This window comes from Phascolarctos cinereus, unplaced genomic scaffold (genome assembly GCF_003287225.1).
Source record: "Phascolarctos cinereus isolate Bilbo 61053 unplaced genomic scaffold, phaCin_HiC Scaffold_3;HRSCAF=262, whole genome shotgun sequence".
In the NCBI taxonomy this organism is placed as follows: domain Eukaryota; kingdom Metazoa; phylum Chordata; class Mammalia; order Diprotodontia; family Phascolarctidae; genus Phascolarctos; species Phascolarctos cinereus.
This window is the reverse complement of record NW_027555736.1, coordinates 189,485,316-189,509,639: the sequence shown is the minus strand read 5'-3', so window position 1 is coordinate 189,509,639 and position 24,324 is coordinate 189,485,316. Positions and strand designations below refer to the sequence as shown.

At 37.6% G+C, this 24,324-nt stretch overlaps 1 protein-coding gene and 1 pseudogene across 4 annotated transcripts in view; one reads left to right on the top strand and one right to left on the bottom strand.

Annotated features, from left to right (window-relative positions):
• CTDSPL2 (CTD small phosphatase like 2) overlaps positions 1 to 24,324 on the bottom strand; it is a 106,988-nt gene that overhangs the window by 43,014 nt on the left and 39,650 nt on the right. For 3 of the 4 annotated variants that reach the window (XM_021009309.2, XM_021009312.2, XM_021009310.2), the window contains 2 exons: positions 12,989 to 13,108; positions 8,859 to 9,068 (listed from right to left, as the gene is read on the bottom strand). In XM_021009309.2, coding sequence (XP_020864968.1) covers positions 8,859 to 9,044 — 186 coding nt within the window. In that variant the 5' untranslated portion in view covers positions 9,045 to 9,068; positions 12,989 to 13,108. The remainder of the gene's footprint in view (positions 1 to 8,858; positions 9,069 to 12,988; positions 13,109 to 24,324) is intronic. The other variant, XM_021009311.2, reaches the window with a different exon arrangement.
• LOC144456402 (heat shock cognate 71 kDa protein pseudogene) lies at positions 21,467 to 23,671 on the top strand (annotated as a pseudogene).

Here is a 24,324-nt window from a genome sequence, read left to right as displayed (position 1 = left end):
AAGGGCTTCATGAACAAGTTAGAAACAACGTAAGATGAAGAGATGTAGAATGCAAGGGAATTCGTAAACAACAGTACTGAGGTCCCAGAGAATATAAAGGCAGATGAAAACAAAGCTTAAAAAGGGGCAGGGTTGAAAAGCAGCACAGACATAATAGTCCAGGAAAAGTAGCAGGAAAAAAGAGTTTTTACTTTCACAAATGGAGATTCAATCATATGGATTTAACAAGTCTGAAATCTCATCCAAAGAAGGGATCTTAAGAGAAGAGAGGAGAGAGAGAGAGAGGGAAGTATGGGAGAAGAAATAGAGGGGAGAGATGAGTTGTCCAAGATCATGAGTAATGAAGAGCAGAATCAAATTCAAATCCAGAGCTTCTGACTCCAACTCTATTGTTGTTCAGTCGTTTTTCTCCCCCAGTCACGTCTCACTCACTGTAATCCTATTTGGGTTTTCTTGGCAAAGACAAAGGAGTGGTGTGCCCTTTTCTTCTCCAACAACTTTTACAGATGAGGAAACTGAGGCAAACAGGGTTAAGTGAAAGTGCCCAAAGTCACACAGCTAGTAAGTGTCTAGGGCTAGATTTGAACCCAGGAAAGTGAGTCTTCCTGACTCTAGGCCCAGCACTTTATCCACTGGGCCACCTTGCTATTCCAACTCTAATTAACTGTATTGTTGCGTTTAAGTGCTTTAACCTTTGTAGACCTCAATATTCTTATCTGTCAGGTAGGGATAATAATACTTGTACTATCTACCTCTCAGGGCTATTGGGACGAAAGTACTTTGTGGATATCAAAGTGTGATTAAAAAAAATAGTTCATATACCTAGAAATTCACAGGAATCAAAATCTAAGAAAGAAATTAGCAATAAAATCCATGGCCTCATAAAGCCATACACAAATACACAAAGCATGACTAACAATTAAGATAAACTAGAAACCCTACACTGAAAGAAGGCAAGTTTGATTTGGTTAGTAAAACATGGACTTGGTTGGGGGTGAGGCTCATAACTCATAAGTAGAAAATGGAATGGAAGGACTGGAAAGCACTGTATATTAAGAAGACATACTCAAGTGAGGCTGAGTTAATAAGTGCTTGAATAAGCATTTATTAAGTACCTACTATTTGCCAGACACATGTTAAGCACTGGGGATACACAAAAAGGAAAAAGATACTTCCTGATCTTGAGGAACTTACAACATAGAGAATCAAGTAGGAGATTTTGAGTAAAAATCAGGAGGTAGAAACAGAAATACTTATGTTAAAAGAATTCAATTGTCCACACATCAGTTAGGTCTGTGTTTCTCTCTCTCTATATATATATGAAGTTTCTTGCCTTGCTAAAATGATAATCTCCCTCCTTCAAAAAAATGGAAGATATACTTTCGCCAATAGGGAAGAATTGGTTGCTGGGATGGAAATGATGGGAAGCTTTGGAGGAAGTGAGCACTTTTATCTTAAAATTTGTGATAGAGGAAAGCCAGACATAATCTGACATGGCCCTAGACTGAGGACAACAGATTTCCAAGGGTACAGAGGAAGGATAGATAAGAGCCTGTGTACTAAATATTTCCAGGGGAATTCAGAGATGGCAAGCTCAAAAATTGAACTGTGAGGACATAAAGAAAATCAGTTCCAATGAAAAGAAAAAGACTAAAGATATCTATATCCATATCGAGCCATACATGTTTGGGGCAGGGGCCCTAGATTTTAAAAATATATGAAATAGAAGTTGGAGGCAAGGGCAGACAACAGTATAAATACAAAAGTATGGCAGAGTCTATTAAGAATATTGCCAGGAAGGCATTAACTTAGGAAGGATTAGTTAACACATTGGATCAAAGTTGGGATTCCTAGCATACTGGGTTAAATCAGTACAAGACTAAATATTAAACTTTCACATTTGTAGTAAAAAAAAAACTTCATAAGTACAAAATGTGAAGAAATGGCAAGGTTCTGAAAAGGAGCTGGATATTTTAGTGGATTGTAAACACGATATTAGTCAATAGTGTGATATGGAAGAAAAGGAAGCTAATCCGGGCTTAGGCTATATGAACAGAGATATAGTATCCCGAATGCTTAGTTCTTGGTACCACACAATAGGAAGGACACCGATAGCTAGGTGAAAAGAATCCATTAGGAGGAAGGGCTCTAAGCCCATGGTATACAAAAATTGGACAAAGACACTAGGCATGTTTAGCCTGGAGAAGAAAAAGACTTAGGAAGGGACATGATAGCTTTCTTCAAATATTTGAAGGGCTGCCACTTGGAAAAAGGAATTCACTGTTTTTCAATGGGTTCCAGAGTCTAGAACTAGGCACAATGGGAAGCTGCAAAGCAGTAAATTTAGGTGTGAAATGTTCAAAGTAGTGAGAGGGTTTTCTTCATGTAGAGGATTTTCCTTCATGGGAAGTCTTCAAGCAAAGGATGAATGATTGCTTGTTAGATCTACTGGAGAGAAGATCCCTTTTCTGGCATAGATTGGACAATATTGCCTCTCAAATTCCATTCAATTCTGAAATTTTGTGTAATAACAAAGAATGTCATTACAACAAGAAAAGAACTAAGCAAACTATCTTTTCAACTTTCAGTGATACATTATTCAGAAAACAAAATCTTAGGACTATATCAGAAATTCTGACGATCCAAGACTGTAGAAACATGACATTTTTAAAGTAAGCCAATATACATTTTAAAATTATCTTTTTATTCAGGGAAAAAGACAGAGCCTAGTACCTCCTGTGTAACAGATGTATATTATATGAACCTTAATGTAAATAAAATAATTTACAATACAATTAATTGTGAAGCAATTTAAAAGGGAATTTCAGAGAGACTTTCTGGTAACATCACACTAAAAGAATTAAATTTGGTAAAGTTATTCTAATTCAACACTGAGTGTATTCCTTTTAAAAACACATTTTCTTTATGTTCCTCCAAATAAGAACTCAGCCCCTTATAAATTAAGTCAATCTGTACAAATCTACTAGCTTTTTAAAAAAAAAAAACAATGAATAGTAGAAGATACCTAGGAGATACCAAGGAAATGATGCCATCTACAGGCTGTTCCTAACACTCAGACAACTGTGCAGTGGAAAGAAGACAGGATTTAAAGGTAAAGGCACTAAAGGTATGGAGGTATGTATATATGTATGTATATCAAGAATATGTGTTTTACACACATACACAAATATGTACACATACACACATACATACACAAAGAGACACTGAGAAAATGGGGAAAAGGAGAAGTGAAATACAGGGGGAAAATCAAGAAAGGTCCACTGTTCATCACACTTAGGCTAGGAAAGGAAACTAGTGATTTTGAGGTAAAGGTGATGAGGAATCCTAGACAATGGAGCACCACTTCTACAAAGGTTTAAAATATAAAATATATTGTGTATGGAGAACAGCTAGCAGGTCAGTTCACCTGAGAAGAACTGGGCTGATTCTTTAGTGAAAACCTCCATTAGTCCTAAGGAATAGACTATGACACAAGACCCATCACTAGCCTATTAACCTTTTTCTAGCCATCTTCTATTCTGCTGGTGTCCCTCTTAAAATGTGGCACCCAGAAGTGAAAACACTACCTTGGATGTGGCCTGACTAATGAGTACTAAAATCGTGTAAGCTTTTAAACTGCTATGTCATACTTTGACTCATCTACTGCTCTGCAGTTTAGACAACCAAAGTTTCAAAGTTTGTTTTCTCATTAGCTGTTATTAAACCACTATTAAGATGGAATTCTCCTTTATCTTGTACTCAGGTTACATTTTTTTGGTCTAAATGTCCCCATTAAATTTCATCTATTGGAAACCTCCTATACTAAGTCATCTATACAGATGACATGTAATTGATGACAGTTGAGACTGCCAAGGGAGAAAATATACAGAGAGAAAAGAGGGCCTGTAACATACACTTGGGAAATAACTAAACTTAATGCATATGAAGGGGTGAAAGAGATCAGGTAAAGGATCTCCACTGATCCTGTAAGGGAGACTGAGGAGAGGTCAGGGAACTAGGAGGAGAATCAAGAAGGTCAAAGGGTCACTTTTATACCTTCAAAATAATGTCATTATTTTTACTTTTTCAAATATTATTGAATAATTAACGAATCAACACCTATCCTATGCATGCTACTTTATGAGATGCTATCGCAAAGGACTTAAAAAGGATACTATTTTTGCTCAAACAGCTTATTTGCACATAAAAGCTATTAAACATTATTCCAAAAGCCTCAGATTCAATAATCTCTCTCTCCCTTCAAGACACAGTTCAAGCAATACCTTCTACATGAAACTTCTGATTCCTTTCAACTACTTATGTTCTCTTTCCAAAACTACCTTCTATTTAACTACTTTGTATTTTTCTCTTTATAACATACGCACATAAAATATACACAATATATGATATATGTAGATATACTTACACACACACACACACACACACGCATTTGTTGCCTTCCCTATTATAATGTGAGTTCCTTGTGAATAGGAATTCTTTCATCTTCTGTATTTGTATCCCCAAGATCTAGAACAGTGCCTGGCACATTGCCTAACAAATCCTCATTGATGGTTAATAGGTAAAATGATTAAAAAATTTCACACTGAATTACTAATTCTTTTAACACCTTACATGTAGTTCAGCATAAAAATACTGAACAAAGACAGTATAATTATGCAATGTCAAAGCTGCTGGGTTACAAAACTATTTTTCAAGACTACTATATAACTGACTACTGCCAAAATCTGAATAAGAATTTGACTTTTAATAAAAAAAAAATCTAAACGAAAAAAGTTCTAGAATAGGGTTTTAGAAATATGGGTTAATAAACTGAGAATAAAAGTACTACTACATCCCATCAAGAATAAAGAGGAAAGATGCAACTGGAACAGAAAAAAGAAAGTATCAAAGAAACATACAGAGACATTGATCAGGTAGCCATGGCTGTCCTAGGGCTGACACTTACCTAGATATGATCCACTTGACCTGGCTGTCCTCCCAGAGTAGCCATGCCTGAAAAGACTCACAGCCTATGCTTCTCAACTACCTCCATAATGATCAAAATCCAGGAAATTCCTAGAACTCTTGGTTCTACCTCAAACAAAAAAGGCATAGACTCTCATATTTCTCAAAACCAACTCTCACAGGAAGTATCTGAAAGGTCCTACATTTCCCCAATGCTGTTTTATCTTCCCTAATCCAAAGGTAGAACAAAGATTCCCTGTAGCTCAATAGCATACCCGCAGCATCAAAGATTGAGGCTTAACCTGGCTGCAGCCCAGCTCCCGCCCAAAAGAGAATGCAGAGGCCTGAAAATGGCACTACTGAGAGATGGTCAATTTGGTCCCTCTGGGCTCCTATGCTCCCCAAAACTCCCCCCTGTGGTTACCTCTGACATCCAAGGGGACTCTCTGCCCTTCCTCCATCCAGAAAACAGTGCTCTACCTCTGAGCTAAAACAAAAGCATCCTGACACACCAATGCCAGCATACACCCAGGGCACTATTATTATTCCTACTACTGAACAAAAAAAAGGGGGGGGGGGAGAAGAGACAGAGAGAGAAGAAATTAAAACAAAATTCTGCAACTCAAAGAACTTTGGCAATTTAAGAGACTTAAAGGATGCTTCTCCCCATCCCCATCCCCATCCCCACCCCCCACCCCATACAAGCTGAAACATCAATAGAGGGGGGGTGGAAGTACACACACATATAAATCCTGTGAAAGGGAACACAGATAGTACGGGTTCACTAAGGACATGTCATTATTTCCTTTTTTGATCAGAATTACTAGAAAGCAAGTCAGGGGAATACCACAAATGCATGGTATCTTCATTTTACTACTAAATCTAACAGTCTCCAGTGTTCTTTTTTGGACAACATAGGGAAATACCATCTGGATGATAATGCAGTTAAGTGAGATTTTTAGGTTAATAACAGTATCCTAAGATCAATATCAACCTGGAGAGCTATTTCTAGTACACAACACTCTCCTGGATTCTGTCCTGTTAAAAGATTCTTGTTCACAGAGAAAAGATAAAAGTACAGAATCCAATCAAATTTATAGATGATGCAATTTAATAGGCTCAACAATGGGATAAAAGCTAATAAGATGAAATTTAGCATGAATGTTTGACCAAAAAAAATTACCAGAGTACAGGATGAAGGAAAACTCCTTCTTAATAGTAGCTTAATAACAATTAATGAGAAAAAGACTTTGGAATTTTTAGTTGACTAAACTGCAGGTCAATATGAGCCAGAGTACCCAGCAAAGACTATCATATTATATTTTTCTAGAAAGCATGTCATAGACATCTAAAAGCTTACATAATTTTAGTGCTCATTAGTCAGGCCACATCCAAGGCAGTGTGTCTTCCAGTTACCAAACTTTAGGAGGTACACCAACAAAAGTACAAGATGTCCGGAAAAGGGTTAACGGGCTAGTGATGGGTCTATGTCCTAGGCTGTTCTTCATCATTAATGGAGCTTTTCACCAAAAAAAAAAAAATCAGCCTAGAAAACACTTTAAAGTACTATAGGAGTTTTATTAAGCATATTTTAACGTGTACAAGGGAAGGTTGAAGACCTAACATAAGGCAACCAGGGTGAGGATCAATACGAGAATACAGGCAGAAGAAAATGCTCAGGAAAAAGGAAGACTTTCTTTATACTCCCTCCTTGCCTGCTCCAAAGTTGTTAGTGTTCTCCCTTCTCCAACAATCATATATGTACTTAGTTATAAAAATCATACTCTCTCTCTTTCTGTATCCCCAGTGCTTTGCACATGGCAGGTTGCTTAACAAACTCTTAAAGAACTAGATGATAAGAATTTCACCAAAAGTCTCAATCACTGAAGACAGAAGGCTACAACCAGATCTTAGTTGGTTAGAATGCAGGTAGGGGGAAAAGGAAGGTTGCTATGCTTTAGGGATAAAGCAGGAGGAAGAAAGGTGTCCATGATCTTTGTTCAAGAGCACGTCCATACATAGCACATCCAGATCTCACCACTATTCCTGTTATATCTAGGTCTCATCACTATTCCTAGTCAGTAAGTGGGGATCCCTGGAACCTTCATCACTTCCATACCAGGAGAGCTGTTCACTCCATAGTTGACTTTTTATTTCAGATGGGCAACTAATCTTAGAGCTCTCCTCACCACAGGCATTTGACTAAGGGCCCAAAAAATGTCTGACTTCATAAGTGGGGAAGTTTTTAATAGGCAAATACAAATAACTTATAGGAATAATTACAGAAGAATATGGCTTATAAAGCCATTTACACAAAAATATACAGGTCAAGGAAAGGGGTAAGTAAAAGGAGTACACCTTACAACCTTAGGATAGTCCATCATGATGTTACATAGTAAACATTTCAAAGAGCTCAGAATGTTTAACTTGGAAAGGAGAAAAACAAAGATATACAGGTCAAAGAAAGAGATAAATAAAAGGAGGAGTATACCTTACAACCGTAGGATATTCTATCATGATGTTACATAGTAAACATTTCAAAGAGCTCAGAATGTTTAACTTGGAAAGGAGAAAAACAAGGGGGAATATAACAGCTGCACTTAAATACATGAATTGTTGTCATGTAAAATCTTAAATCTCAATTTTTCTAAATCTAGAAGGTAGGACACCAGATGACAGTTTCAAGAAAGCAGGTTTTGGATCTAGGTAAAGAAAAGGTTCTGGGGACAGCTAGGTGGGCGCAGTAGAGAGAACACTGGCCCTGGAGTCAGGAGAACCTGAGTTCAAATCTGGCCTCAGACATGTAACACTCACTAGGTGTGTGACTCTGGGCAAGTCACTTAACCCCAATTGTGGAGAAGAAGGAGGCAGGGAAGGAGGAGGAGGAGGCGGCGGAGGAGGAGAAGGAGAAGAAGATGACGACGAAGAAGAAGAGGTTCCCAAAAACTAGAGCTGTTCAACAGAGGAAACAGACTGCTTAATAAAGCAGTAATTTCTGACATCACTGGGAAGTTATTTAAGTGTAGCCTGGAAATATATATTGTAGGAGGGATTCCTTTATTAGATGGGAAACTGAGTTAACCTCCCTTCCAATTCTAAGATCATACAATAATGCTATATAGCAAGAACTTTGCACTTGGTCAAGTTGTTAAAAATCTAACATAATGATGGCTACCAACTTCTGTTCCACTTAAGAGTTTTAATACTTTTTTCTTATCCCATATTGTCTGAAGCAGATGTCCATCACTGGCCAAACAAATTATACAGAAGGCCCAATATTATGAAAAGTCTGTAAAAAGCACATCTCCATGTCCAGAAATCATGGAGCATTGGTTTAAGAGTCAAAAGATCTCCTTAGTTACAATTCTACCATTAAATAACTGAGCAATCCTGAGCAAGTCATGTAACCTCTGTAAACCTAAGTTTCCTGTCTGTAAAATAAAAGCATTAGATTTCATGTTCTCTATGGCTCCCTCAGGCCATTTATTTTACATACATACATACATACACAGAAGCATCTATGTATCCTGTTACAACAAAATCTGCTTCTGCAAATGATGCAGTAAATTCTCTCCTCCATGTCTTTTTCATAAAATAGCTTCTCAGTATAACAGAAAAAATACAATACACCTGAGATACTAAAGACTATTTCATTCGAATTCCAATTAAGTGCTTTAAACCTGATAATCATTAAAATAAAATTCCATAACTGTAAAGCAAAAAGAAAAAAAAATTAATTCTTTAATTTGTGCTATAAGGAGATTTGATCTGTAATACCATTAATAGCCATGCATGTATTCAATACTGTTGTCTAAAGTTGAATAATGTTATTCTGCTCCTATTTTCTGCATTTTTAAACCAAATACCATTCTAAGTAAGACCTGAAACCATACCTTGGGTGTGCTTCCCTTAATGAATTTTTTAATTGATGATAACAAGCCAGTTTCATTCTTCTGTGTTTTTTCTACTCCCGCAGGTAAACTATCTTCAATCTCTGAATGTTTCCTCTTTGCCTTGACTGCACGTTGTGTATGAATTTGATTTGACTGCTGAGAAGCTTTTCGAGTTCTCAGCCTCATCTTTTATGGGTGCCACATGTAAAACTATAGAGGGGAAAAAAAAGTACAGGTTATTAAAATTAAGAACAATCTACTTGAAATTCACAGCAGTTAAATGGCATTAAGTCTGATTTAGGTCAAATTTTGATGCCAAAGAATATCACCGCAATGAAAGTCTCTGAATAAGAGAGATAATCCCAGTTCCCTATCACTTATTTCAAGCAATATTTAAGTAGTAAAGCAAAAAAAAAATTATGACTACTCCTTGTGGTTCAGTGTAAAGGTCATTTGGCTTTTGAAGGATATTGACTATGCTTAACTCAGGCAACTTAAAATGGCATACTGCTAACATCTGAAGAAACAAACTGAAACAAAAATAGGACATTATTAAGTAAAGGATTTCTTTAAAACATATTACTATCAAAGATGGGGTGTAGTTAAGTAGGAGATTATCAGCTTTCCAAAGAACCACAAATCTGCTCTTCTGGCTATATGCTAAGAGTCAAATCTACTATGTCTTAAGCACTAAAAATAATTTCCAGAACAGAGGTTTTTAACTTTCTTTGTGTCATGGACTCCTTTGGCAATCTGGTAAAAACTATGGACTGTTTCTCAGAATAATGCTTTTAAATGCATAGGACTTACAACGCTAATAAGTTATACTGAAATTGTTAGCAAAGTATTTTTCTAAAAGTTTACAGATCATAGGTTAAGAACTTCTATCCTAGAGACCACTAGAAAAAAATAAGCTAAAAAGTCTTGGATATATTCACGAGGGTAGTTTTTAGAAGGGAGAAAGCATATAGTAGTTAGTCAAGCAGACCAAATAAGATTGCCTCATGGGACAAATGTACATTAATAGCCAATTAGCATGACAACAGGCCCAAGGCTATGTAGTCATAGGACCAGAAATCTAGAACTGGAAGACACTTCAGAGACTTTCTAGACCAATCTCTCCTCATTTTACAGATGAGGAAACTGACTCCCAGGGAGGTTAAGTGACTTGCCCAAGGTCACATAGGCAGTAAATATTAAAGGTAGGATATGAACCCAGGTCCTCTGACTACAGGACTCCAGAGTTAATTCTCATTCCACTATACCATGTTATGTGCATGCCTTTCTCCAACTCCCAGGCTTGTAGTCTTTAAACTACAGAGATTGCTTATTCTTTTTTTTTTTTTTAATAAAACCCAAAATTCAATGCTCTGACTTCCACTTCCCCAACCCGATTTCAGAGACTCTTGTACAGTTTTTTAGGACTACTGAGATAACTAGGGGATGGGAAATTTGACTAATTTTAAACAAGTACAAAGGAGAATAAATTGGCAAAGAATTAAGGTGCTCTGTCAACCTCTAGACTAGAAAGAAATAAAATGTGTTGAAACTCAAATATCAAAACAGATTGAGGTAAGGTTTTAGTTATGTCTTCAGTTATTCTATCTACAAAGAGAATCACAATGTGTGTCACTCTATCAGGGTGACCAAGGCCCTGGTCATAACAAGTCTCTGTTCAGGTATTCAGAGTAGTAGAATTGAGAGCAGGAGAAGATAATCATCAATCAGGGGAAATTCCTGGTCTGGCACATCACTGCTAGCTTGTAGGCAGACCAGAAGAACCCTTAGTATTTCCTTTTAGGATATATCGGGTACTCAGGGAAAGCTCTGGGTACCCTGCAAGAACATCAACCTAAGAAGACTTTAGCTGAGGACTGCAGCAAGGTCCCAAGTACAACAGCAGGAGCCACCTCACAATTTTTAGAACGCTTATGTGGAAGCAAGGCCAGTAGACTGTTGCTTTAAGAACAGCTCATAAAAGATTCCCATGAGAAAATTCTTCATGCTGGAACTGTTACACTGGGAAAAACTCCATCAGGGTTACTAAAATTTACTTGTTAGAGAATACATAATGTTACCTTTTCCTTTAACAAAAAAACTTTCCATCTAATACATTGTGGCCAATGACTTCACACAAGTGAGAAATTAATACCAGCTCACAAGGCTCTGCAGTGCTAAAGAGTTTCCACAGGTTTCAGGGTGGAGGTTAGAGCCAAAAGAAGCTTGACTACTTCTTTTCTTCAATAAAGTAACTTAGGCCCTTAGTGCCAGGGGCATCTGTGCTAACATGGGGCTACACATATTTACAGATTTTGCTATGTAGGGGAAGCAATAATAGACTAGGAATCAAGAACCCTTGGTTTATTTAAGTTCCAGTTCTTTCATTAGTTATTAGCACTCTAAGTCACTTGCCTCAGTTTCCTCACCAGTAAAATGGTGAAACTACTACTTCCGAGGTAAGCAGAACAAGAAACAAGAAAGGATGGACTAATATGCTAAAAAGAGCTTTGAAAAGTGCAAAGCCCATGCAAGTAATCAGCACTTCATATCCAAAATAATACACATATATACAATGCCAACTCTTCTCAATACATCACCTCCTGGGGCCAAAAAACCTTAACAAGGCTTGGGATTTCAATAAACCAGCCAGGAAGTCAGAAAAGCTATATAGTTCTATTAATTATACAAAATACAATTGCAGAAACTTAGAGGCTTCCATGTATATATTTTCCCTTCAGTTATACCTCATAAGTCCCCAAAAAGGCACATCCAAAAATCCTTTCTAGACTACTATTCTTCTCTAATCTGGATTCCAGCTCGGTCTCAAATGATGAGATTATATAATTGTGGTATAACCACTCCACACACAGCAGCCATCATTTCTTTTTTTAATTTGTCACTAATCAGCTCCAAAAGGGATTTATGTTATTTAAAATTTCTTTTTTTTCCTTCTTCACACAGTTCTCTAGTTAGACTGTTAAATGTTGGGTCTACAATTCCCAGTAAGTTCCTTAGTTGAGAGCTTGCTTATACAGACAAAAATTTTGCTTAAGGTAGGGTGGGTTGTACTTTTCTTTTTGTAATCATGGTGGTTTTTCCTGATTCCCATTTCCTCCCTACATTTCTAGTTTTTATTACATCATTATTTACCATTTTTAATTAATTCCAGACATACACAGTTTTTATCCTCTATTAATAAAGACCTAGACTCTATCACGGCATGGAGGTGACATGGTTTTCTTATTTAAAAGATTTTCTTACAATTACGCCTATAAAAAGATAATTTGTGCAACAAGGAATTTCACAGTCTTTTGGGGAAAATTTACATTGGGTCACATATCAGCCAAGCACTATAAGGGTAAAATTTTTTGAGCTCCTATAAGTATCAAGAAGTCACTTCACTTAACTGTTAAAAAGATGCTTAATTTTAGTTATCAAATCTTCCATTTGCATCCTCAGAAATAACTAGAAATGATGGCCATCCTCTCTTTCAGCTAATATTTTTATGATTCTATCACTGGTTAGAACAGATTTAATTTCAGCTTTAAATACATATTTCATTTAGTGTATTTCTCCAACTACAGACCACACTCCTAAAATGGTACATCTTTTAAAGAAAGCAAATATTTAGTGACATAGTGTAAAACAAAACCAATCTTAGGCTATGCTTAGATTTTTATAAAAGCTAGACTTGAAGGAAAAGGACAACTTACACTCACACTAACACATTAATTAAAATAGTTTAAATTTTTTTTTATTAACTGTGGTTAAAAATAATTTAGGATTATGGTTATTTTGTTATTGTTGTTGAGGGGTAGGGCACAGACCTGTGATTTCATTGTGAGGAAACTCCTTCCAACATAAATCTGCAAATGCTGTACAATTTATAATCTTAGAGATCTGCCTGGAGCACTGATAAGTTAAACGACTTGGCCCCTGTCATATAGACCATATGTGTCAGAAGCAAGGATTCCTGACTTCAAGGCTAGCTTTTTATCTATTACACCAGGCTTGTTATTGAAGAAAAATATCCTGACAATCAAAGTTGGTTTTAGGTAAATGTGTTTTGGGTGGCTATTATCCACCTAATACATGTGACAAAAATATTCCCCCAAATATCCATGATTAACCTGTTGAATTGGAGATGGTTCACCTCCCAATGACTTCACATGTATCTGCTTCAATCAGCTTTGGTAAATAAAATAACCAAGTCATCCCGCTCAGATTTCTGATGCAGCTGCAAGAGTAATCTGAAAAAATAGCAAAATAAGTCACTGCTTTAAAATATACAGTGTTTACCTCCTAAAATAAAATCCTAAATCTATCAATTGGTTACAAAGAATACATGTTAAAATTACATAAAAATTCTATTTTCCAATGAAAAAGCTGATAAATTGAATCTGCCCTTATGATTTTATGTCAACATAATTTAAATAAAATCCATCCTGGGTAGCCCACGCTTGAACTTTTAGAATAAACAAAGTAGCCAAAATATAAATTATAAATAAAGAACATGTACAGGTGTACACAATCTATAAATGTGAAAATATTACAAGTAATCCCCACTTTTTCATCTACATATATAGTCTCTAGAACTTAGCCATTTTACTTGTCTTCAATCACTTATTCCATGATTTCTATAGCAGTGATGGGATAGCCTATTTTTAAATTTAAAACTCTAATATGTATCTCCAAATAATCAAAGTTAAACACCCCCTAATGAAATAGTCTGATTGTCCTTCTGCATCCTACAAACCTCAAAGGTATTTACTAATAAGTATTTGGGGATAGTAAAGAAATGAAGACAAAGAAAGGACCAGATTCAAGAAAGCCCATGACCCTGCAAGTCCTTACATTTTGAGGCCTCCAAATTTTTAGGTCACTTTTAAGTAACAGGAACTTACATTCAAATAACAATTTGTGATTTATCCAGTACTTTTATAATTTTTAAAAGAATGAATGGAATTTTGAATGAAGCTATAAGGACAGAATAATTAACTTGGAGGAGAGGGGACTTAGAGGCTATTGTATCTGTCTTCAAACATTTAAAGGGCTTTCATATAAGAAAAGAGATGAGATCTGTGCTTGCCTTGGGAGATTCAGAATTTCCTAAAAGTAAAGAGCTGTTAAAAGAATGGACTGCCTAATGGGGCAACATATTCTTCATCATTATTGGTAGGTCTTCAAGTGGAAGGTGTGAGACCACTTGTCAGGGATCCTGTGAAGGCTGGACCAGATGACCTCCGAAATCTCTTCCAACTCTGATTTTGTAGCCAGTTTTCCAGACTGTTTTTACTTTCCCCTTTAAGGAATTATTGAAAATCTGAAACAATAACTCCTGCTCTATAATGAACTGTCTAAATGATACAAACATACATTTCTTTCTTTCTTTCTTGGCAGTTGGGATTAAGTGACTTGCCCAAGGTCACACAGCTAGTAAGTGTCAAGTGTCTGAGGCCGCATTTGAACTCTGGTCCTCCTGACTCCAAGCCCAGAGCTCTATCCACTACGCCACCTAGCTGCCCCAAATGAATAATTTTTTCAGTAAGCAATCTAACAGTGCATAACAAAAGTTAAAAAACAAAAACAAAACCCACAACACCAAAACCAAATCCTTTGATCCAGTAATCACAATGCTATTGGGAATGTTGCCTGTAAACGTTAATAAAAACAAGCAAAGAGCTCTCTGTTTAAAGATCTTCACAGCAATGTAATTTTTAATTGCAAGATAGTAGAATCAATCTAAATGTTCAAAAGCTAGAAAATGATTTTTAAAAATGCAGGGCATTAATGAAATGGAATACTATGATGCAACTAAGATAAGTATGAGGAATACAGAAAAGACTTTTATGAATAATGCAAAGTAAGAAAAAGAACCAAATGAATAGTACACATGAACTACAAACATGAAATAGGAAAAGTCAAGGACAGTAAATTGACAAAGATGCTGGAGACTGAGGCAGTGATATATTATGGCATTTTATGCACTGAAATTAATTTTAGCTGCAAAGTATGTTTGGTTTTATTGATACTTAATACTTGCTTTAAAAATATAAGGGCTAGTCCAAATGGATTCTAAGAAATAAATGGGATTTCAAAGGTCATCTAGTCTAACTCGGCAGAAGGAGTTGCCACTCCTCTTAGAACGCTTCACCCTCTAGTCTACTCCTTCTTATCATTTGTTGGTATCGTCTCCTTTAATTTCCCTCATACTAAAGTGCAAGTATTTTCGGACATGGTGTATCACTTCAGTGGAAAGCAAAATCCTTTAGGGCAAGAAATTATCCCATTTTATCTATACATCAGTGCCAAACAAATTGTTTTACACATAGTGGGCACATAAATGTTCATTTAACTGAATCCTTTGGATTCTCAACTACAATTATTTTAAGGTAATATGCAAAAAATACTATTAAATTTATGATACAGTAGATTTGTGGTCATGTGTTTGCACACATTATGTATGGCAAACTGGGGATCTTTGTATGTATGTCATGCATTTATGCTCATTTTACAGGACTTGAAATAGTTTAAGTATTTTTTATTAATTTTAGATACATATGGCTTTTGTTTTCCACTGAAATCTTAAATGTATCATGACAGAGGTCTTGGGATCTCAAAGATCATGCTAGCAAAGCACAAACTCTGGTAGGTGCTACTAGAGCCCAAAAGATGAGGTATGGACTCAACCTCACAGAGTATAGAGAAGTTTATTATTAGAAGGTTGGTTATGAAGTGATAAATTATTTTAGCCAAAGCAACTCATAAAGGCTATCATTTAAGATAATAAAAGGTTGTCATCTACACTGGCTGCATAACTTTCATTTTATGATTAAGGTAATATTTTCATATTTTTGTTTTTTGTGACATCTCTTTTGTCCATATCCATGCTTTATTTGATGTCAATTTCTTGGTCAGGAATACAACCCACAATTATAACAGTTCCTATGGGAAAATATGATCTGCTATAAAACATGGTTTTATAGCAACATAATGCCACAAACAGTATGAACTGCCCACATATGGATGACTTATTTTTAGGGTATCAGATTTACATAAGTATGACCTAGACTGGTATTAGTTTGCATTCACTTAGCACAAATCAACTGTTAGTCCAAAATGGTATCAGATAGCAGGAAGGAACTAGGCTAAGAATATCACTTGACACATATATTTTACAAGGCAGAAAATGCATGGATAAATGACTTAGTTATGTTCCTCATAATTCACATAGTTATCTAATAAAAGTACATTTGGAGCTAAGATCTAAAAGGCCAAAGGAAGAAAAGAGACAGGCCCAAGTAATTAGATTTAGTTGGGTGCAATGGGTGAACAAAGAATTATTGCTGTACAGCATAGAACAAAGTGCCAGGGCAACTTAAAGCCAATTGAAGGATATAAGGAGGAATAAAATGAAGCTAAATCGCATGCTTAATAGTCTGGCTGTGGCATGGAGAACAGACTGGGAAAGGGATGAAAAGTGAGAAAACTCTAAGAGATAATAACTATCCAATCACTGGAAGTTTTCTAGTAGTACCTAGCTTACCACTTGTTAGAAATGCTATAGATACAGGTCAGACTAGGTCATCTAAAGTTCATTCTAGTTAGTCAACAAGCATTTATTAAATGCTGTGCCAAGGTGCTAAGTGCTGGGTATTCAAAAAGGAGCAAAAGAATACCTGTTCTCAAGGAACTCATAATCCAATGGGAAAGACAACATGAAAACAAAAATGCACAAACAAGCTGTATACGGGATAAATAAGAGAGAAGGCACTAAAATTAAGAGTGATTAGAATGGAATCTGAGTGATAAGAGGAAGCTTAAACCAATGACCTCAATTTTTTCTGTAAAACATGAGGCAAGGTTCTTAGCTGAGAGGTGGAAGTAGGGGAACAGGGGTTAGGTGGATGGGGTAGAGGAGGAATAAAAGGTTTGGAAAAGCTGAAGAGGAGAATGGGATATTGAGCTCCTGAGGGAGGTGTAGAAAGATTGCCAAATAGTAGTGAGGGGCCCAGTTGAGGTTGTGTGACATGAATTTGTACTGCATTAGTCAGAATGGTTGTGTGATTTTCTCTACTTTCATTCAATAGCATGCATGAAGGAGCAACGGTGATGGATGGTGTGAGGGATCCAAGGCTGAGGCTTGGCTGGGTGGTAATATGTTGAGAGATCGAAGGATTAGAGAGACGACAGTGTAGAACTGAAGTGGCTCACCACAGAGTCAAGATGAGGAAAGGTGAAGTGTGGCTAATGGAGGGGTGAGGGATTTGCAGAGAACTGAAGGATCAGGGGGTTGGAGATCTTGGTGTAGATGAAGAGTAGGACTTGATATGGGAAAGGAGAGGGAAAAGTGGAAGATAATTAGATAAGGAAATTTCAGTTTTTGAACACTGAAGTGGTGAACATGTGGATGATGGAAAAATTAAAGGTATAGGGACAGCTAGGTGGAGCAGTGGATAGAGAACAGGCCCTGAAGTCAGGAGGACCTGAGTTCAAATCCAGCCTCAGACCAAATACTTGACACTTACTAGCTATGTGACCCTGGGCAAGTCACTTAACCCCAATTGCCCCCCCACCAAAAAAAAATTAAAGGTATCTTTGTGTTTGACTGAAGTTGGGTAGAGGAAGGAGTAAGTCATGGAAATTAAATAAATTGAGGACCTGGGAGCTTAGGGTGCTTGAAGGAGAGTCAATATATATGTTGAAGTACTCTAGAACAGGAACAGTAGTTAAGGAGGGAAAAAAAATTGTGAGCCAGGTAGTGACTCACCAAGAAAAGAATACTGATGTTGGTGGAGTTGTGAACTGGTCCAACCATTCTGGAGAATAACTTGGAACAATGCCCAAAGAGCTATAAAATTGTGTTTATACCCTTTGACCCAGAAATAATACTACTAGGTCTATATCCCAAAGAAATAAAAAGGAAAAGGACCTACATGTATAAAAATATGCATACATAGCAACTCATTTTGTGGTAGCAAAGAATAGGAAATCAAAGGGATACTCATCAACTGGTGAATAGCAAAACTGAACAAGATGTGATATACGATTGCGATGGAATACTACTGTGATACAAGAAATGATGAGGTCAATGGTTCCAGAAAAAAAAGGAAAAAAACCTAGGAAGACTTACGTGAACTCATGCAAAGTGAATCAAGCAGAACCAGGAGAACATTATACATAGTAATAACATCTTTTTTTTTTTAATTCTGAGCTCTCCCTCCCACCCTACATCTACCCATTGAGAAGAAAAGTGACAAGATATCAAAAGCATATGTTTAGTCATTTCCATATTAGCCATGCTGCACAATAAATAAAAGCAAGAAACATAAAGGAAATGAAAAAAGCATGCATCAATCTGTACTTAGAGTGTATCAGTTCTCTCTGGAGGTAGATAGCACTTTTCATCACGGGACCTTTGGAAGTATCTTGGATCACCATATTGATCAGAGGAGTGAAGTCTTTCACAGTTGATCATCTCAGCTATGGTTTGTTTTTTGGCAACATGGCTAATAAGTCAATATATTTTCCATGACTTCAGATAAGGGGTGGGGAACCTATGGCCTTGAGGCCACATGTGGCCCTCTATGTCCTCAAGTGTGCCCCCCCAATTGAATCCAAACTTTACAGAATAAAATAAATAAACAAAATAAATAAATAATAAAAGGATTTGTTCTATAAAACTTGGACTCAAAGAGCCACGCGTGAGGACCCAGAGGGCCATAAATGTCCCCTAAGGCCGCAGGTTCCCCATCCCTGCTTCAGATGTACAATGAGTATCACATTGCTTACCTTCTCAATGGGTGGGGGAAGGGCAAGAGGGAGAGAATTTAGAACTCAAAATGAAAAAATCAATGTTAAGAAAAAAAAATGCCAAGAATCAAGACCAAACAGTTTCACAGGCGAGAGAACTAAGAAGAGAGTGGTCAATAATGTGTTAAGATGTCAAACAGGGGGGCAGCTAGGTGGCACAGTGGATAGAGCACTGGCCCTGGATTCAGGAGGACCTGAGTTCAAATCTGGCAGACACATAACACTTACTAGCTGTGTGACCCTGGGCAATTCACTGAACCCCATTGCCTAGCAAAAAAAAAAAGAAAAATGTCGAAGAGGGCATAAATATAAGCCTTTGGCTGTTTTAAGACACGTATTAAGAAATGAACTGGGCTGTTATTTTAAAGCAATCTTACAGACAAACATTTTCCAGCCCAAAATATTTTTTCCAGGCTTTATGGCTTGGGCTAATGGACAAAATAAAGCCAACATTATTTTTCTTGCTTCAAACAAATAAGCGAAAGGCCACTTAAGGGCTCTTAAATACTTAAACTGCATGAAAGTGGAAGTGAGTCTTGCTTTGCCTTAGAACTTTTATAACGTCAATTATAAAATGTTTAACAAGAGCTTTTTATAGCCAAGAGAGTACCATGCTGGATGAGGATGATTCCCCAAAAGAAAGACAGACTCAGGGCCCAAGCACAGATTCCAGGGACTTAGGTTACTGCTATCTACTTCTTTCATATCTATCAGGGAAACCTTAATTCTTCATTAACCTGGACTTGGGACAAATTCAATTCAACCAACAAAAATTGCCTACTATGTGCCAGGCATTACCTAAGCCTGGAGACACAAAAACAAACAAACAAACAAAACCCCTACCCAGAAAGAGCTGGCCATAAAATGAGGACCACACACAACAGAACGATAAAAAGGAGGTGGGGAGGAGGGAAGAGAAGATAAGAGCAGCGTAGAAGGATCAAAGAAATCCAAAATGAGTGATTGCAAAAGCCAAAGAAGTCAATGTGAGTGCTGCTAGGTGGGAAATGAGATATTTCAGGAGATGTCTCAGCTACCTTCTCTCCTTAATTGGAGATTGATAGTTCATGGCTCCATCCTCCAATGTGAGGAGCAGAGGGTACTAATGAGGTGTGAATACCAAGGATAGTCAAATCTTGCCAAGATGGTGGATTTCCCAATGATGAGATTAGTGGAAGCATGATGGAGAGGTCAAAGAAATCCAAAATGAGTGTAGTTGGAGAAGCCAAAGAAATCAGAAATGAGTGTTGTCAGGTGGGAAGTGTGGAGATGTCTCTATCTCTCCTTCAATAAATGGCTCCACTGTCCAATTACAGGGGCAAATACAGCTCATCTCTCTCCCAAAACTACTCCAAAAAATGTCAAGCAAAACACCAAACCAAGCAGTGCTCAGAAAATTCAAATTGAAACTACAATGAGTCATTTCTCCAACTCTGGATAGGGTAATTAATTGCATGTATTCTGTGATCCAGTGATATTGGCCTCCTTGAAAAAGACATGGCACCTCTCGACTCTGGGTATTTTCACTGTTTGTTTCCCATGTCTGGAATTCTCCTCCTTTTAATGTCTGTTTCCTGCTTTCTTTCAAATCACAGCTAATATCTCACCTTCTTCAAGAAGGCTTAGCTTTATCCCCCTTAATGGGGATACTAACTATGTCCAATTTATTCTGTATATATCTTGTCTGTGCATAGTTGTTTTCAGGTTGCCTCTCCCATTAGAATATGAGCCCCTTGAAAGGAGAGGTTGTCTTTTGCCTTTCTTTGTATCCCCTGCACTTAGCACAATGCCTGACACATAGGAGGCATTGAATAAATATTTACTGACTTGTAGGTATTGTAGAGGGTGTCCAATCAAGAAGGCCCCCACAAAGTCTGTCAGCACAGAGAATGGGCTGGGGTCTGACAAACTGTGTCTTGAGAAAAGGAGTATCCAGCCTGAGGCTCTCTACAAGAGAGAAGCTAGTGGAAGCTTTATGTCCCTGATCTTAGATCAGGGTTGCAGATCCAGTCCACAGAACTAGGCTGAAGCCTGCAGCTAAGTAATGATGGCAAGAAGGTCAAACTAAGGGGTAAGCCTAAAGTCCTGTTGATCTGAGCCCGCAGAGCCTTCCAGAGAGTAGACAGGGATAAAGCCAGAAAAGGTCTACTACAGCTCCAACCAGGAACAAACCTATAGTTTTTGGGTTGCCTAGAGCCAAACAAGGGCCAAAAGCTTTCAAAGCTCAGGCAGGGAAGTGATAAGATTTTGACCTAGATCAGATGTGTAACACTAACAACTTAGTACAAGAGGCACAAAATTTTACCCAAGTAACAGAACTGGAAATCAGAACTCACAAAATGTAAGTTAATGAATCCAAGATCCAATGTGAAAACAAATTCAAAAGAAGAAAATATTTCATTACTGGAAAGAAAACCCAAAATGAAAGCTTCAAGGTATATCACAGCTAAAACCCAGAGCTTCCAGGTCTAAGAAAAAATACTACAAGCGATCAGCCAGAAAGAAAGTTCAAATTCTAAGAAGTCACAGTTAGGGTAACACAAGATTTGGCAACTACCACCATAAAGAAGAGAGCTTGGAATATGATATTCTAAAAGGCAAAAGATGGAGTCATACAACCAGGAATAACTTGTGAAAAACTGTGACCTTCAATGAAATAGAATGCTTAGATCTCTAAATATTCCTGATAGAAAGACCAGATAAGTATTAAGAAATGTAAACACAGGAATCTAGAAAAATATAAAAAGGGTAAATAAAAGTACACAATTGGAAAAGACTCTATGGGTCTACACAACATGGCAGGAAGCCATCTTGCTCCACAGTGGCCAGCTATGACCCTCAATGCCCCAGCAACCATATCAAAGGGACTCACAGTTGGCATTGCTCATGGTACCATTTATTCCTGGGCAGGAATCTTCCAACATGGGAAAGTGAAGATCATTCCTAGTGACCAAGGAAACAGGACCACCCCACACTATGTTGCTTTCACCAACACAGAACCTTTAATAAGTGATGCTGAAAAGAATCAAGTTGCAATAAACCCTACCAATATAGTCCTTTACGCCAACTGTCTGACTGGTTGTAGACCTGATGATGCAGTTATACAGTCACACGTAAATTACTGGCTTTTCACAGTGGTTAATGATGCAGGCAGGCCTAAGGTCCAAGTGGAGTACAAAAAGGAGACCAAAAGTTTCTACCCAGAAGAACTATCTTCTGTGGTATTGACCAAGATGAAAGAAATTACTGAAGCTTACTTTAGGAATACTGTCACAAATGTTGGCATCATAGTACCAGCCTACTTCAACAATTCCCAACATAAGGCCACTAAAGATGCTAGAACCATCACTGGTCTCAATGTCCTCCAAATCATCAATGCACCTGCTATTATTGCTAATGCAGCTAATGGTGCTATTGCTTATGGCTTAGACAAAAAGGTTGGTGCTGAAAGAATTGTGTAGATCTTTGAACGTGGAGGGGGGTACTTTCTTTCTTTTTCCTTTTTTTTTGAATTGGGGTAAGTGACTTGCCCAAGGTCACCCAGCTAGTAAGTGTCAAATGTCTGGGACCGGAGTTGAACTCAGATCCTCCTGACTTCAAGGTGGGACCTCTATCCACTACACCACCTAGCTGCCCCAGAGTGGGGTACTTTCAATATCTCCATTCTTACTACTGATGATGGCATCTTTGAAGTCAAATCCACAGCTGGGGACACTTACTTGATTGGGGAGGACTTTGACAACCACACAGTCAACCATTTCAAGTGAAAGCACAAGAAGAACATCAGTGAGAACACAAGGGCTGCCCATTATCTGCACACTGCTTGCAAAGTTCACAATCTCTTCTACTACCCTTGACAGTATTGAGATTAACTAACAGGGGCAGCAAGGTGGCACTGTGGATAGAGCACCCCAATTGCCCTCACAAAAAAAAAAAATATATGTACATATATTTATAGAGAGAGAGAAAGACTGACTCCCTCTATGAAGGTATCAACTTCTGTGCCCATTTTGAAGAGCTGAATGCTGCCCTCTTCCATGGCATACTGGACCCTGTGGAAAAGGTCCTAACAAATGCCAAGCTAGATAAATCACAGATTCGCGACACTGTCTTGATGAGTGGTTCCACTTGGATCACCCAAATCCAGAAACTTCTGCAGAACATCTTCAATAGCAAGGAACTCAGCAAGAGCTTCAATCCTGATGAGGTTGTTGCCTGTGGTGGAGATAAATCCGAGTACGTGCAGGATTTGCTCCTGTAGGACATCACTTTTCTTTCTGTTGGAATTGAAAGTGCTGGAGAAGTTATGACAATTCTGATGAAACTTAATGCCACCACCCTTACCAAGCAGAAAGAGACCTTTACCACCTACTCGGTCAACCAGCCTGGTTTGCTTATTCAGGTTTATGAAGGTGAGAGTGCTGACACAGACACAGGATAACAACCTGCTTGGCAAGTCTGAGCTCACAGGAATCCCCCTGCCCTCAGGGGCATTCCTCAGATTGAACTAACATTTGACATTGATGCAAATCACATCCTCAATGTTTCTGCTGTGCCTAAGAGCACAGTTAAGGAGTTTTAAGATTACCAACACCAATGACAAAGGTTGTCTGAGCAAAGAAGACATTGAGCCATAGGAGGCGGAGAAATACAAGGCTGAAGATGAGAAGCAGAGAGTCTTCCAAGAATCCTCTTGAATCTTATGCTTTCAACATAAAGGCTTCTATAGAGGATGAGAACCCCAAAGCAAAACTGGTGATGAAGACAAACAAAAGATACTTGACAAATATACTGAAATAATTAATTGGCTGGATAAGAACTAGACTGCTAAGAAGGAAAAATTTGAGCTTCAACAGAAAAAACTTGAGAAGATCTGCAACCCTATCATCACTGAGATGTACCAGAGTGCAGGGGGCACTCCAGGTAGGTTCCCAGAAAGTGGAGCAGTCCCATCTGGGAGAGATTCTTCTGGACCAAGGTTGAAGAGGTTGACTAAATGACCCAGAAGAAGGAGCATTCTACACAGCTTTCCAAAAATTGAAGATCTCAAATTTGTAGCCAAGGCAATAGCAGTTTAAAAGTAACATTTGGGGCAGCTAGGTGGCACAGTGGAAAGAGCACTGGCCCTGGAGTCAGGAGGACCTGAGTTCAAATCCGGCCTCAGACACTAGCTGTGTGACCCTGGGAAAGTTACTTAACCCCATTGCCTAGCCAAAAAAAAAAAAAAGCAACATTTAAGCTACTATGTAAATCTGGGCATTCTAAATACTTGAATGTGTACAGAGGGAGAGAAGTGAAGAACGCTGACTTTTTATCAGTACTGCAAACAAGTGAAAATGCAATTCTCATCCAGGAAAACAAAATCTATTTAAAATTGGCATCATTAAAAAAAAAAAAGAAAGAAAAAAGAAAAGCCTATATAAAGTATTTACATTGTAATAGGGAGAGAAGGAACAATTGTTCCCTCGGAATTCTAAAGTCATCAAAGAGAAGGGGTTAAATAAGACAGTGGGCCTAGGGACCCCAATTCTTAATGATCTTAGAAGAAATGGGAAGGAGACTTACATCTGACATAATCTCAGTGAAAAAGAAGATTATATAAAAAATAAGGAAGTGTGGGAGCACATGAGTTGAATATTACCTTCATCTGAAA